The sequence below is a fragment of the Antechinus flavipes genome, chromosome 2, assembly GCF_016432865.1.
Source record: "Antechinus flavipes isolate AdamAnt ecotype Samford, QLD, Australia chromosome 2, AdamAnt_v2, whole genome shotgun sequence".
Taxonomy (NCBI): domain Eukaryota; kingdom Metazoa; phylum Chordata; class Mammalia; order Dasyuromorphia; family Dasyuridae; genus Antechinus; species Antechinus flavipes.
The window spans coordinates 208,806,373-208,822,546 of record NC_067399.1 but is presented as its reverse complement, the minus strand read 5'-3'; the positions used below and the strand labels follow the sequence as shown (position 1 = coordinate 208,822,546).

Sequence of the window (16,174 nt, the reverse complement as noted above, 5' to 3'; positions counted from 1 at the left end):
GAACAGCTGAATTGCACAGTAGATAGAGCACTAGCCCTGAAGTCAGGAGGACCCAAGTTCAAATCTAACCTCAGAAACTTAATACTTACTAGCTGTGTGACTCTAGGCAAGTCACTTAACTCCAATTGTCTCACATACCAAAAGGTGGATGACCTTTGAACTGAATAGAATGTAAAGGCAGCTATTTTCTATTCCTATTAACATTTATCACCATCTCACTTTGTTATTTCTTTCAGACCTAACTAGCTAGATCAGTTACTCATCTTCAGTCCCACTGCTAAGATGTTAAATTATGATTTAGTATCCTTCCTCATATAATTGGTGCTTCAGTAGCACAATTTACTAAGAAAAAATTAAGTACTTTAAATTATTGTTTTATAATATTCCTAATTGGCATGTATATAGTAGCAAGTATACTGATTTTGTATCAAGGTATATTTGACCTTCTTCACCCCAAAAATTCAGTCCTCCTTTTCTCTCCCTCCCCTTTTCAGCTTTCTTTTGTTTTCTTCCCTCCATTAGAATGTAAGCTCCCAGAGAACTTAAAATTTCTTACTTTTGTATTCCCAGTGCACCTGGCATATAAAAAGCAATTAATAAATTCTTCCTGTCTTGACTATAGACCTATATTACAAAATTTTCCCCTGAAAAAAGTTGAGTGAAACCTCATTAATTCAAATTCATCAGATTTTGAAATAATTCATATAGAAGTTATGCTGCAATTTATTTCACAAAGAAAGAGTGAACACCCAGGGTTTTGTTTTTGTTGCTTAACAAAGTGCCTGGCAGATACCTGACACTTAATAAATGCTTATTGACTTTACTGAATAGGAGAAATGTTTAAAATAACTAAAAAGAGTACATTATTTCCATATGCACCAAAGAATTTCATTCAAGAAAAACATCTGCTAGTTACAAAGCATTCTTTTTAGGTTCTATTAAAGCAAAACCCTTAAGGAGATCTATTAAGTCTCAGACTAGCTCTATGTGGTGACTGCGTTAGCACCCTAGATACCTTAGAATCAAGCTGGAGTAAGGATAAGCAAAAGTCCTTGTCTTTATTCTTGGTCTTTAGAGGTAGGATTGAAGTGGATAGAAGCAGAATCTCCATGACCTTCCTTCTCCGTCTCCCACCCAGAAGTGACTCTGGGTAGTCTTACTCTACCTCCTAGTCCCTCCTACCATTCTCTGTATATACCAATTATCGAGCCAGCACAGAATAGTGGGAAGGGCCATTTTCCAAGCATATGCTAATAGAGTATTGTCCAATTGGTAATTAGCTTTAAGTGCTCAGTTGTCCAACCTCAGTGCATTGACTCAAGAGTTTCAGCCCTTTACAACTCTAAGAATTTATTTATTAATTACTGCATTTATCTAAGATAATAAATATAGACCTGGAAGTAATCTGAGAAGCTAGCTAGCATAAACCTCCTCCTTCTACCTTGTCCTCCCATCCCCATCCTAATGAAAAATGGAGTTGGTCAAGTTCAAACAAGTAGTGACTAGAAGGACTTGAATCCATATTACTTGTCTCCAAATCCAATTCTCTTTCTACTGTACTGAGTCCTGAAAATAAGAGAATCATAGAATTTTAGAATCCCATGAGTCCCCTAATCTAACATCTATGAGTTCTGAATTCCCAGTAAAATAATTTTTAGAGTTCATCCAATCTTCACATTTCTAAAGAAATATCCTCTAAGTCAGATTTTCCAATAATTCAGATTTGCCTTTCCCAAATGTCTAAATTAATGAGGTTTTATGTATTTCAAACCTACAACAGCCTCTTCAAATATTCTACACAAGGCATTTTCTTGGATTTACCAAAAATAATATTTCATTAGAATGAAGAACAAAGATAAATGATCATTTTGTTTACTTACGGATACAAGTTGACAATGTAGGATCTGGCACAAATCCCAGTTTGCAGGTGCACCTATAGCTGCCCAGTGTATTCAAACACTCACCATTAGGGCATGCTCCTTGCATCTGGCATTCATTAATGTCTATAGGAAGATATCACAGATAACCAGAAGTTAAGTTCTTTGCAGAAATCACCTATAAACTGCTTTTATTCTATTTGCCAAAAGAAATAACCACCTGGTTATAACTAACAGTATGCCAGTGGTCCTTGATTAGCACCCTACAAAGATTTCAAATCCAATCAACACATTTATTAGGAACAACTACTTTCAAGGCCCTGCAGGGGCTAAACTGATTAAGAAAGGTTTTTCTAAAGAGATTCAAAAGGGGGAGGGAGGAATCCTAAAGAGAGTGAGCAGCGTGATACAAGTGGGGCACATAAGATTAAAACTGGGAAATAGGGTTGGGGGGGCAAGTAAAAGAAAAGCATAATCTGGTGATAATAAGATGGCAGGAAACACAGAATTAGTAATTTTAACTGTAAATGTGAATGGGATGGACTCTCCCATAAAGCGGAGATGGATAGCAGACTGGATCAAAAGTCAGAACCCTACAATATGTTGTTTATAGGAAACACACCTGAAGTGGGGAGATACATGCAGGTTAAAGGTAAAAGGTTGGAGCAAAATCTACTATGCTTCAGGTGAAGTCAAAAAAGCAGGGGTAGCCATCCCTATCTCAGATCAATCAAATGCAAAAGATGATCTAATCAAAAGAGATAAGGAAGGAAACTATATCTTGCTAAAGGGTAGCATAGAAAAGGAAACAATATCAATACTAAATATATATGCACCAAGTGGTATAGCATCTAACTTCCTAAAGAAGAAGTTAAGAGAGTTGCAAGAAAAAATAGATAGCAAAACTGTAATAGTGGGAGATCTCAAACTTGCACTCTCAGAATTAGACAAATCAAACCACAAAACAAATAAGAAATTAAAGAGGTAAATATAATATTAGAAAAATTAAGTATGATAGATCTTTGGAGAAAACTGAATGGAGACAGAAAGGAATGTACTTTCTTCTCAGCAGTTCATGGAACCTACATTAAAAACTAACCATATATTAGGACAGAAAGACCTCAAAATTAAATTCAGGAAGGCAGAAATAGTAAATGCTTTCTTTTCAGATCACGATGCAATAAAAACTACATTCAACAAAAAGTTAGGGGTAAATAGACCAAAAAGTAACTGGAAACTAAATAATCTCATCTTAAAGGATTATTGGGTGAAACAGCAAATTATAGACACAATTAATAATTTCAAGATAATTACAATCTCAAGATAATGACAATGATGTGAGACATCATACCAAAATTTGTGGGATGCAGCCTCAGTGGTAATAAGAGGAAATTTTATATCCTTAGATAGAGGCTTATTTGAATAAAATAGAGAAAGAAAGGTTTCCCTAAAAGTCAAAAAATTTGCAATCCAGTTGAGAAGACAAGATAGAAATATAAAAGAGCTTGAAGATTTAATCATCAGATTAAATAAAATGAGAGAAGAGATTTCAGAAGGTCACAAATTTATAGTTAGAAGTCTATCAAGGGCAGTACCATCGCTTTAACAAATGATAAAAACTGTGGCATGGGGATGTCAAATGACTTTATTGGGATTACAAAGAATAGGGAACTAAGGAATGATCCGGTCCTTTGACATCGAAGGCAAGTTTATCTTTTACTTACCTGTATTGGACAAAATATCAATCTTATCAGCTGCTAAATAAATAGGCAATCAATAAGAAAATTCAGAGGTATAAAAGAAATTGTTTCAATCAAGGAGGTAGGAACAGAATCCCAGAATTTAAATAAATGGAACTTCAGTGGCCATTTAGTCCAAACCATACACAAAAGAAATCCCTGCCATAATACACAAGTGGTCATCTGGCCTCTGCTTAAAAACTGCTTAATAAGGGTAATCTACCACCTCCCTTAGAGGCCCATTTTCCTTTTAGACACAACCCTAACTGCTAAGAAGTTTTTCCTTTCACCAAGGTTAAATCTGCTTATTTTTATTTGCAACTTCCACCTATTGCTTCTAATTCTATGCTTCTGGACCAAAGTGAGCAAGTCTGATATATCTTCCACAAGACAACCCATTCAACTCTTGAATAGAGTTACCATGTCCCTTCACTTTTTCCAACATCCTTTTCTCTAAACTAAATATTCCCAGAAGAAAATCCATTAGGTCTTGGATGTTGGAATCTTTATAAATTGTTAAGTCATTAGAGTTCATAGAGACAGTAATTATCTAATTTAGCATGGTTCAGTATCACTGATCTGATCTTACAAGGAGATGTTTTGGGCCAGTACCTGAAACAAGGTACTAAATAGAACTAATTGATACAATGCTTGTGTTCACACCTTTACTCATTGGAGTTCACAAGTATGAGAGATTTACAAAGTAAACTTTGTAACTTTGTGAATTCACACCTCCCTTAGGTGTGCCTCCACAAGGAGTCGTCAACTTTTGGGAAATCATATATAAAGAGGCTCTTAGCTTCGGGTTAGTTAGTTACTTTGGGTTAGAGAGAGTTCAGCTGAATTAGATTGGAGAGGAGCACGCTGGTGCAGACACCAAGCACTCTGGTGCAGACACCGAGCACTCTGGGAGATTGAGAGCCAGCAGCCCTCTCTTGGAGGCAAGACAGATTCAACTTGGAGCTGGCTCTGGAGGCTGAAGAAAACAGAGGCAGAAGCAAAAGACAAAGCTGTAAGAGCTCTTAGAACTAAGCAGAAAGCTAGGTCTCAACTAACTGGGCTATTTTGGAAGAAGAAAATAAACGTTTGCATTTTTACCAGCTGGCTGCATTTTGGGTGATTATTACTCTTAACTTAAACTAAGGCTGCCTCCAGAAAACCTTCCCTGAGAAACCTGCTCTCAACCAGAAAGAACCATCATATTATATATTTTAAAGAAGAACAAGAACACCAGTACTTGGATTCACAAAAACAGAGCAAAAAGAACATTTTTAGAGAACTATGTAACAAGGGCAGAAGAGAGGTAAGCAGAAGATGTGGATGCCAGACCATGGAGACCTTTTAATTCTAGGCTATATTTAGATTTTATTCTACAAAGAGAAAGAAGTTATGATAATATTTGAGCAGCAACAGAATAAAGCATAGTTTTATGAACATTAATATGTTATATATACATCACATACACATATAAAAGATAGGTTGGAGAAGAGGGATAATGGAGAAAAAGAGGGTAGTTAAGAAGCTACTATAATATCTAGGTAATAACAGTTCAAATGAAAGGATAACAAAGAAGTGATGAATAAGAGAATATATAAAAATTAAAAATCAACAGGATGTGGTGATTCATTGGATAAGGAAAGGGACAGAAAACTAGATACTAACTTTAAAATTTGGGGGTTTTGAAGCTAATAGTGGCACTATTGACAAAAATAGATCAACGCGGAGAAATTAAGAATTTGCGATGGAAAAAAGCAGAGCTTATCTTAACTATTATGAAAGGTTAGAAATGTAGGGCTGGTATTAAAAAAATAGGTCAAGCCTAGTAAAATTTATTTGGGGGTAACTATTAATTCTATGGCAATTTAATATTGAATCACAAAGAAATCATAGTAATTAGTGCCTGAAAGAAACCAAGATTAAAATGATTTTTTTTTACAAAAGGAATAATTGGGTCTTTTGTTTCATGGTCTGTTATATCTTAATAAATTCCTAATTTGGTTATAATTTTTTTCAAACTTTTACTACAGTTTAATTAACTTCTTTTTAGCTAAATCTGTCATGACCATCATCCTCTTCATATATATAGGGAAATAAAATTTTATATAACTGTTAATTTATTGGTAAAAACAAAAAAAAATTGCAAAATTATTTCTAAAGATAGCAAGAACCCAAAGTTGGTGAAAATATCCCAAACCTAAATGCTACTTGGGGCTGAAATGTGAAAATGGTGATATGTTTGTATAGGCATAATTATGCATAGTCTGTAATAGTGAACTAAATTAGAATATATAAAGTAACTAGTAAATTATTGTATCACATGGTCATGAGATTCTAAATACATGTCATTACCTGCAATGTGCAGTTGGACACAAAGCATAACTACAAATATTTTCTACCATTCATTCTTCTTTAAAGAACTAGTGCAAACATGTTAGAATACTTTCCAAGCCAACATGGTGCTTATCTGGTGCCCCAACTTAAACCTAAATCTTGGGCAACCTGCCAATCACATAAAAGGAAATTAAGGACATTGCCAAAAAGACTGGGCAGAGATCCCATTCTTCTGTTGCATCTCATGTTTACAACAGACTATGGACTTCACCTCTACCTCATAAATGACCATCTAGTCATAGTGCTATATCACTGTCCACTGTTGTTGTGCACATCCCACCTTGTATAATTAGTTCAATCAGTGTTTTTCTCTAATGCCAGGTTAAAAGGTACTGTGAGAAATAAGCTTTAATAAAAAAGAGAGAATTATTTCTGGAACATAGGACATTAAAAGGGTGGTTCTCAATGTAACGTCCTAATAAAAAAGGACACAGAGAACTTGTAAGAAAGGGAGGTAAGAGGATACCAAAGATAAATCACATATCTAACATTTTTTGCTTAGAGCTGGTCCTATGCCCAAGAAAGGGTAAAGAAGCATTCTAAAACTTTAGCAATGCTTCTATAAAACCACTAATTTTGCAATATTCCCCTCATTACCACAGCCAACTTCAAAATAAAGTACAGGCAATCCCTGGCTTGTCAAAGATCCACATATATAAGCATCTAACCCCTTTGGTTTACTACAAAGTTCTCACTGACACTTCCATAAGAGCAACTGGGAATGAGGGGGAAATTTTTGAATTTTTCTACTAAAAAACAAAACTTTTCATACTCTGTGGTAATTACTACAATAATATAAATGAAAATAATTGAAAACAACTGAAATTGGGATGGTGGATCTTGACCATGAGTAGACATGATAATGAATTTCAAATAAGGGAGACAATGGACAAGAAAAAATATGAAAACTTGCAATCTCTGTGTCAGTTGGTTTAAGTTAACTATTAGTTTTTATTTATTAGAAAAAAAGGCATGGGGGAGAGGAGTAGTGATTCAATTAAGTCTAGAAATGACTGCTAGAAAAACAAAAGTACAAATAAAGCTAAACTTTAAAAAGTGGAAAGACTAGATTCAATTGAATACAACACATTTATTAAGTGCCTATTATGTAGAAAAAACTGTGGGAGAAAATGGGGATACAGAAACAAAGTTGAAAAACTTAGCAAGAAAAAGGAAGCTTAGTAGAGGCAATAAATAGTTTGTTTTTGCTTTGCTTTGTTTGGGAAGATGGGAAATATTGAATTCCATTCTCATTATACTGAGATATCCACAAGTTAGCCAGTTTGATAACTTTAAAAGATAATTGGTAATACATGACTATAGCTTAAGAGAGAAAGAAGGGCTGGAAATAACCTGAATGCATATATGACTAAGCAATATAGAATTGATAATAAAGAGAGATATTAAAGAGAAAGAAGCGAATCCATAACAGAATCTTGGTGGAGATGGTATGAATGAATTATCAGTAAAGGAAGCTAAAAATGAGCAGCCAGATATGGGGGCAGCAGGAGAGAAGAAAAGGCAATTATTACAAAAACTTAAAAAGGTCAATGTCTAGGAGAAAGTGATCAACTGTCAAATATTTACAGAAAAGCTGGAAATAGAGGCGAAGAGGAATAGGATAAAATATGTAGATTAACAGGATGGGACAAAGAAGGAGGGAAAAGATAGGGGAAGGATCCTTGAAAGAGGAGAAGAGGTTAAGTAATAGCAAAGAAAGGTAATGGGTAGAAGTAAAACAGAGGAGTCAGTAAAAATAGGAAATAGGAGATACATACAAATATAATGATAATGATCAGGAGTAGAATTAACTAGGAAAAAAAGCAGGGAAGGTAATCATTGATGTCAGATAAAGCTAAAATAGATTTATTCAAAAGAGAAAAATAGGGAAATTATATGTCAGCCACATTAATCAATATTATTTTGGACTATTTAAAATAACTAGATAGTAATCAAGTTTGAACATTGCTGTGGTATAGGAAATGAGTTAGTGAATTTAGAAAAAAATATGAAAATACTTGGATTTTTCTGACTTACTTCGCCATTTTCTCAGAATCCTGAGTGTCTAATTAAGAATGGCATAAAAATAAGCATGTTTATAAACAGCAGAGAAGGAAATAGTGGGATATAGTGGAAGATTAAATATATGAGTGGGACGAGATAATAGTAAAGGCAATTTCATGAAGACAGGAGGGGATTAGATCAAGCATGCATGCAGAGACTGAGTTGGAGAAGAGCCTTCCATCTGAGACCAGAGTGAAGGAGGAAAAATAGAAGATGTCTGAGTTATGTGAGATGAAGAAGGAAGGTGGTGAACTCTTGACCAATTGACCAATTCCTTCATCACCTCCAATTTTCCACTTGATAAGTGTACTTTTGATTTATCTTGCCATTATCTTGCCTCATCATTCTCTTTTAATTTCCTCAAAGCATTTTCCAGTCCCTTCAAACACTCTTTTATATGTTGTCTTTCCATATTAGAATGTAAGTTTCTCAACAGCAGGAACTATTGCTTGTACAGACAATTCTCACTTAACATCCCCTCCTCCGTGGCTCTTTGGGCCCTTCATAGCTCAATAGCTTCAGTGCCAACCCACCTACCCCCATACAATAAGTGGCTTTAGTATCAGAATTTCTCATAGTTTCATTTAGTTTCATCCAGCACTGAATTTAGCCAAGTTACAGATCTTAACCAAAGCATCTATAACCTTATAAATCATTACAAAATCATCATGCTATATAGCATGGTCAGGTCACTAAACCCAGTAAAATGATGACAACCTCCAATGAGAACAACTCTCATACAGCTAACCTCTTTGTCTTCAGTGGAACATAAAAAAGAATAATTTTGCAACCCAATGAATTGCTTACTTTTACTTCATGGTACATATGCATCACACATGGGAATTTGTGGCTAATGATACTCTTACTGTGTTAGTCTTGCTTTCATGATTTTAGTACACAAGACACCATATTAATTTCCACTTGAAACTACTAGGAACCAAACATGGGCTTTCTTCATGGTTCTTCATGCTACATACATCTTCTTAATGATTTTACAGTTTAAAACTTAAAAGTTATCAGAATTCTCAGGAAATTCAGCATGTTAATGATTAACTTTACTACAACTTTTCCTGAGGAAAAGAAACTAAAATAAAAACATGTCCTCTTTTATAGCAAGGATGTGAGTGTTTATTTCATTCTTGGCAATATAAAGATACAATGAACCCTCCCAAATAGAAGCCAAAAAGGGCCCCAACTTAGCTTTGCAAACCCTAAAATATTCAGCCCTGTATCACAAATTATAAATCCTCTTCAAAAATGCTTCATCAAAGCAGTCTGACTTCAGAAAAGACTGGAAAGACTTAAATGAACTGATGCTAAGTGAAGTGAGTACAATCAAAAGAACATTGTACACAGTAACAAGATTATGTGATGATCAACTGTGATGGACTCTTTTCAACAATGAGATAATTCAAGGCAATTTTGATAGACTTGTGATAGAAAAAAAAATCTACATATAGAGAGAGAACTATGGAGAATGAATGTGGATCAAAGCATTGTATTTTCACCTTTTTATTGTTGTTGTTTGATGGTTGGTTTTTTCCTTTATTTTTTCTTTTGAGATGGAGTTTCTTGTGTCGCATACAAACAAGGAAATGTGTTTAGAAGAATTTTACATGTTTAACCTATATTGGATTGCTTGTTGTCTAGGGGAGGGGAATGGGGATAAGAGAGGGAAGGAGAAAAAACTGGAATACAAGGTTTTGCAAAGGTGAATGTTGAAAACTATTCTATTGCATGAATTTGGAAAAATAAAAAAGCTATTATAAAAATGCTTTGTTAAACAAAATTAAAGCAAACAAGATTAGAAGGGAAGCAATAAAATGGGAAAACATTCTTACATTCAAAGGCTCTGATAAAGGCCTCATTTCTAAATTGTATAGAGAATTGACTCAAATTTATAAGAACTCAAGCCATTCTTCAACTGATAAATGGTCAAAGGATATGAATAGACAATTTTCAGATGAAGAAATGGAAACCATTTCTAGTCCTATGAAAAAAAAAAGTGCTCCAAATCAGAGAAATGCACATTAAGACAACTTTGAGATACCACTACACACCTCTCAGACTAAGATGGCAAGAAAAGATAATGACAAATGTTGGAGGGGATATGGGAAAACTGGGACATTGATACATTGTTGGTGGAATTGTGAACAAATTCAACCATTCTGGAGAGCAATTTGAAACTATGCTCAAAAAGTTATCAAACCTGTGCATACCCTTTGCCCCAGCAGTGTTTCTACTGGGTTTGATCCCAAAGAGATCTTAAAGAAGGGAAAGGTACCCACATGTGCAAAAATGTTTGTAGTAGCCCTTTTTGTAGTGACTAGAAACTGGAAACTAAGTGGATGCCCATCAACTGGAGAATGGCTGAATAAATTGTGGGTATATGAATGTTATGGAATATTATTGTTCTGTAAGAAATGACCAACAGGATGATTTCAGAGAGGCCTGGAGAGACTTACATGAATTGATGCTAAATGAAATGAGCAGAACCAGAAGATCATTGTATACGATGTACATTGTATACGATGGACTATACGATGATCAATTCTGATGGACGTGGCTCTCTTCAAACTAGTTCCACTTGTTTAATAATAATAATAAGTTCAGAGTCAACTACACCCAGAAAGAGAATTATGGGAAATGAGTGTAGACCACAACATAGCATTTCCACACTTTCTGTTATGGTTTGCTTGCATTTTTGTTTTCCTTCTCGGGGTTTTTTCCTTTCTTTCTAGATCTAATATTTCTTATGCAGCAAGATAACTGTAAAAATATATATACATACATTGGATTTAACATATACTTTAACATATTTAACATGTATTGGATTACCTGCCATCTACAGGAGGGGGTGGAAGGAGTGAAAAGTTGGAACAGAAAGTTTTGCAAGGGTCAGTTTTGAAAAATTACCTATGCATATGTTTTGCAAATAAAAAAGCTATAATTTTAAAAAATGCTGTGTCAATTCAAACTAGAAGTTATGATTAGTTCTGGGAGAACATTCACTTAGCATGATGCATTTTTAATCAGCTTCCTTTTACCTTAGAAAATAGAACCGATAAATCATAAAAAAGGCAATTAAAGGCTACAATTGTAATTATGGCACATTTTTTGAACTAAACTTTTAAATGTTAGTTTTCTGATAAATTATATCAGACTCAATAAAAAGAATGAATTGGAATAAATACTTCTAAATTCTAACATGTTCAACTTTAGCTATAATAAAGACTGATCTTTTCCTACTATTGTTCCCAAACCATCAGTATCTGAAAGGGAAACTCCTATTATAATATAACAAATACCTCTTAGGATCTACCACTGAATTAATGCCCATGTAATAAGTATTACTTTCTTAAGTGGAAAAGTTTCAATACTTAGATATTTCCCCCAAATGCTGAAATTAAAGCAGATAATTTTGAAGAAATAATTCACCCAAAAGTCACTAGTATGACTATGTAGAAGTGATCTCAATATAATCATGCAAGATTATTTTTTTCTTTTCAAGTATGCTGAGTCTGCACAAATGAGAACTTCTATAATATATATATATAATATATATCTTCTTGATATAATCTTGATATAATCCTCTGATATAAATTTCTATAAATTATAGAAATTTAATAGCTTGTTCATTATTTACAAGAAAACATCTGTTCTTACTACAAAATGTTAAGCTACTTTATGCAAAAAATTATTTACAAACGTCAATATGCTACAAAAGTACTTGATAACTTTATGTTTCCAAAACTAACTGTCTGGAATGCATGCCTATTTTCTACTTGTAATCCCTAATTCTTTCAAGGTTTAGTTCAAGTGTTACCTCTTACATCAGATTTTCCTGATAACTCATTTACTAAGTGATACTATGTACCAGGTATATATACAAAGACAAAACAGCATGTGCATATATGAAATACAAACTGAGCAGATACAAGTTAAACAAAGGAAGGTTTTTGCAGCTTGGGGAACAATAAAAGCCTCCGGAAACTGAAAGGAAGCCAGGAATTCTATCTAAGACTATCTAATTCTATCTAAGGTGATAAAGAAGTGCAGTGTAACACTTAGGGGTCAGCCAGCACAAATATGGGTGGAAAGGAAGAACAAATAGGCTAGAAAGATTGACTAGATATGCATAATCATAGGGAAAAGTCTAGGAGGAAACTAATGTTAAGAATCTAAGTAACTGGGAAAATGTTAGTATCCTTAAAAGTAATAGTTTCAGAAAAGCAGTGAGTTTAAAGAAAAGATATGTTGTATTTTAAACATGAGTTTAAAAGGTCTATGGAAATATCTTAATAAGCAGTTATGGTAAGAGGTATAAATAATAATTCAGGACTGGAATTCAAGAGACAATAGCTAAATAGATCTAAGGAATGCACATATGTAAAATATTTTTAAAAATGTAAAATTAATATAAAATAGTTTAGGGAAGGAGGGCATTAGTAGTAACTAAGTAGATCTAGAAAAGCTTCACACATAAAATGATACTTAAGTTGAGTGCTGAAATAAACTATGAAATTATAGGATGGGGAGATGGAGGACACTCTATGCAAAAGCCCAAAGATAGGGGAAGGTATGTAAATAAGTAGAGCAAGACTTCAATCATCTGTGATTTTGTCATTATGGGTCCTTCCTCCTTAACAAGTCTTCATTAGTTATTGAGATCAAAAATTTCATCAACCCACTTATGTCTATGATGAGTCGAGATGCCTCCATCTAGATGTCTTATGGACATCTCAAATTTAATATTTCAAAACATAACTAATCAACTTTCTCCCCAAAAAACTTTCCCTTCCTCCAAAATTCCCTATTTTTGAAAGGGTATAATGATCCTTCAAATCATTTGGGTTTATAACTTCAGAGAAAATCTTGATTCTTGACTCTCCTTCTCCTTATTCCATATTTCCAGCTGCAAAATCTTGTTGATTTTTATCTCTATAATGACTTTCCCATCCATCCATTTTCTCCTTACAAGGTTAAGTTGTATCTATTTTAGGTTCTCATAATTTTGCACCTAGACTATTATAATTTCCCTCTTTGTAATATCTTTTTCTCAAACCCATTTTTCACAAAATTGTCAAAATAATCAATCAACTAAGTATTTATTAAATTCAGATTATGTGTCAGGCATTATACTAGGCAACAGGGATGCAAATGCAATCACTATAAATTCCTATTCTCAAGGAGCTTATATTCTCTGTAAAACACAGGTCTAAATATACTATTCCATCACTCAAGAATTTTCACAGATTCCCTTATTCTGAGAAAATGTTTGAGTTTAATTCAATGGGTATGAGGAGAACAAGAAAATAATGATGTTGTAGAATGATCCTTGTTTGCAAATTACTATTAAAAAGATTAGTTTATAAGAGTCATTCCTGGGAAAAGGACCCAAACAAAAAAAAACTACTGCCATTAAGATGAAAAGGCAAGTTATATCTAGCTCCTGTCTACTTTTCTTATTTTATCATTTTACATTCTTGCATATTATTTTCCTTTATGTATTTTAAATTCAGTCTAATTAAAATGCTAATTGTTTTCTACATTCAATATTCTAGTACATATGTCCCTATGAAGTTAGACAAGTTGCAAGCCCTGGACCTACTGCCTACTCACCCCTGCATCTTAAAGTCTTTTGTAGCAGCTTAATAATTCAGTCACTGAATTTAACTGAATAAATCTTTCCAACTTATTTATGTTCCTCTTTACAAGATATATACCAGGACCATAAATCTGAACTTAAATAATTTAAGCCAACAATAAAATTTTAGTGATTACTTTTATCATAAAATCATCAAGATTGATATGCCTAAATTGCGTATATTTGTTTTTTAAAAGTAAATGTCTATTTCATTATCATGTTGTTGAAAATAATTTTGTAATTGTGACTTTTTAAGGCATAAATCCCTTTGTCTTTTAATCTCCACATACCTCTCTTGTCTTGATATATTTATATATTAAAAGGGAAACACGTCCAATTAAATTCCTCCCTGCCTACATTATGAATACATCATTGAACAAGTCACAAGTAATAAATTAATTAATGGGCTCTTGCTTTCAAAATTCTACACAGATGCTATCATCTCTCATTACACTGTAACTTACATTGTTCATTCCAGTCAAGTCAACTTTGTCTCTCTTAAATGTGCCTTCTTAATCTTTCTTTTGCTACTTTTGAGTTTTTTCCTAAAATATTTCACAAGTGCAAAACAATCTTCTGCTTATCTAACAGAAAGCATCTCTACCTCTTTCTTTAAATCACATCCAAGGTCTAACTTTCTTAAAGGCACTAACAATAATTCAGAAAACTGCCTGGCCTATCAATTCTTTAAATGAAATTCCATAATTATTATATTTTCTATTTATTATATTTGTCTTTTTGGAATGGACCATTTAATTCTAAACTTTATAAGGTCAGATTATATCTGTTCAGTGAGAGGTAGTCTAAACATATTTCAATAATTAAGTAAATAATAGTTCTTAATATCTTACTAAATTTCAGACATTGTGGTAGGCAGTGGGATACAGGCACAAAGAATAAATCAATCCTTAATTCAGAAGAGGTTCATGTTCAAATAAGGTATACTCAAGTATAGAATGGTAGGACAAAGATGATAATCTTTTAAAGGAGATTTAGAAATCCCCAGATAGGAAGAGAACCAGAAGAGAATATTATCAAAATCTAAGGAAGAAAGAATGGTCAATACTGATAAACGACACAGAGATGTCAAAATGTGTAAGTACTAAGAAGTGGACATCAGATTTGGAAATTAATGAATGATTGGTAACATTGAGAAATCAGTTTTAATTGACTGATAATTCAGGATTGCAAAAAGTAGAATTGAGGTGAGATATTAAAATGGAGGCACTGACAATCAAGAGCAGATGCACAGGGATTGGCCTTTGCAAGAAGAGGCATGTCCTTAAACATGACTACAGCAAAAGAAGATAACATTTACTAATCACTTCATAAATAGTTTTTATCTTATTGAAGGAATAAATTTTTTTAAAATTTATAATATTTTACTGTCCAGGTCAGGTTTCATTTTTTTTTTTAATTAAGCAATTTCAAAGCTTTAGTCAATGTCCCACTTATTCAAACAATATTTAATACAAGTGTTTCTCATTTTAAATTACTGAAAAAAGGTGGTTAAATCAAATTCATTTCAAATGCACAAGTGCTCTGTAATCAGAAAGAATCTAGCACTGAAGCTTTTTTATTTTCAAAACATATGCATAATTTTCAACATTCACCTTTTCAAAACCTTGTGTTCCAAATGTTTTTCCTTCTCTTAACCCCTTCCCTCCCCTAGATGGCAAGTAATTAAATATATATTAAACATGTGCAATTCTTCTAAACATATTTCCACTTTTATTATGCAGCATAAGAAAAATCAGAGCAAAAAGGAAAAAGTGAGAAAGAAAAAAATGCAAGCAAACAAAAACAAAAAAGTGAAAATACTATGTTGTGATCCACACTCAATCCCACAGTCCTCTCTCTGGATACACATGGCTCTCTTCATCACAAGACCACTGGAACTGGACTGAATCACCTCACCTTTGAAAAGAACCACATCCATCAGAATTGATCATTTTATAATCTTGCTGTTGCTGTGTATAATGTTCTCCTGGTTCTACTCCACTTCACTTAGCATCAATTTATATAAGTCTCTCCAGGCCTCTCTGAACTTATTCTGCTGATCATTAATGAAGCTTTTTTTAAAAATAAAATCATACCCTAATTAACCTCTTCTTAAAGTAACTATTCTTAAAATAAGACAATCATGTTCTTCATTAGTAAAATGAAAGAGTCAGAATAGACAATCTAACTCTAATGGCTTTAGAAGCCTTGCCTTTCTATGAGTCCATTCTACTGTAAAACAAAATTCACAACAAAATAATAAAAACATCACTTTGGCATTTGATGTAAAGATGTCATTTGAAGATAATTAAAATTAAATGTGTGCCGGAACATCTGAAGTTTTTTAAGGATGCTGTGCTCCTTGAAATTTATTTCAATCATGGAGAATTCTGAGAAGATGGCAGAATAGGTTGGTAAATTTCCAGCTCTCCAGATTTCCCCCCCAAATAGAACAT

The 16,174-nt window shown here is 33.3% G+C and overlaps 1 protein-coding gene across 2 annotated transcripts in view; it reads right to left on the bottom strand.

Moving 5' to 3' along the window:
• LTBP1 (latent transforming growth factor beta binding protein 1) overlaps positions 1 to 16,174 on the bottom strand; it is a 439,704-nt gene that overhangs the window by 157,657 nt on the left and 265,873 nt on the right. The window contains exon 10 of one of the 2 annotated variants that reach the window (XM_051976131.1): positions 1,881 to 2,003. In XM_051976131.1, the coding sequence (XP_051832091.1) occupies positions 1,881 to 2,003 (123 nt within the window). The remainder of the gene's footprint in view (positions 1 to 1,880; positions 2,004 to 16,174) is intronic. The other variant, XM_051976132.1, reaches the window with a different exon arrangement.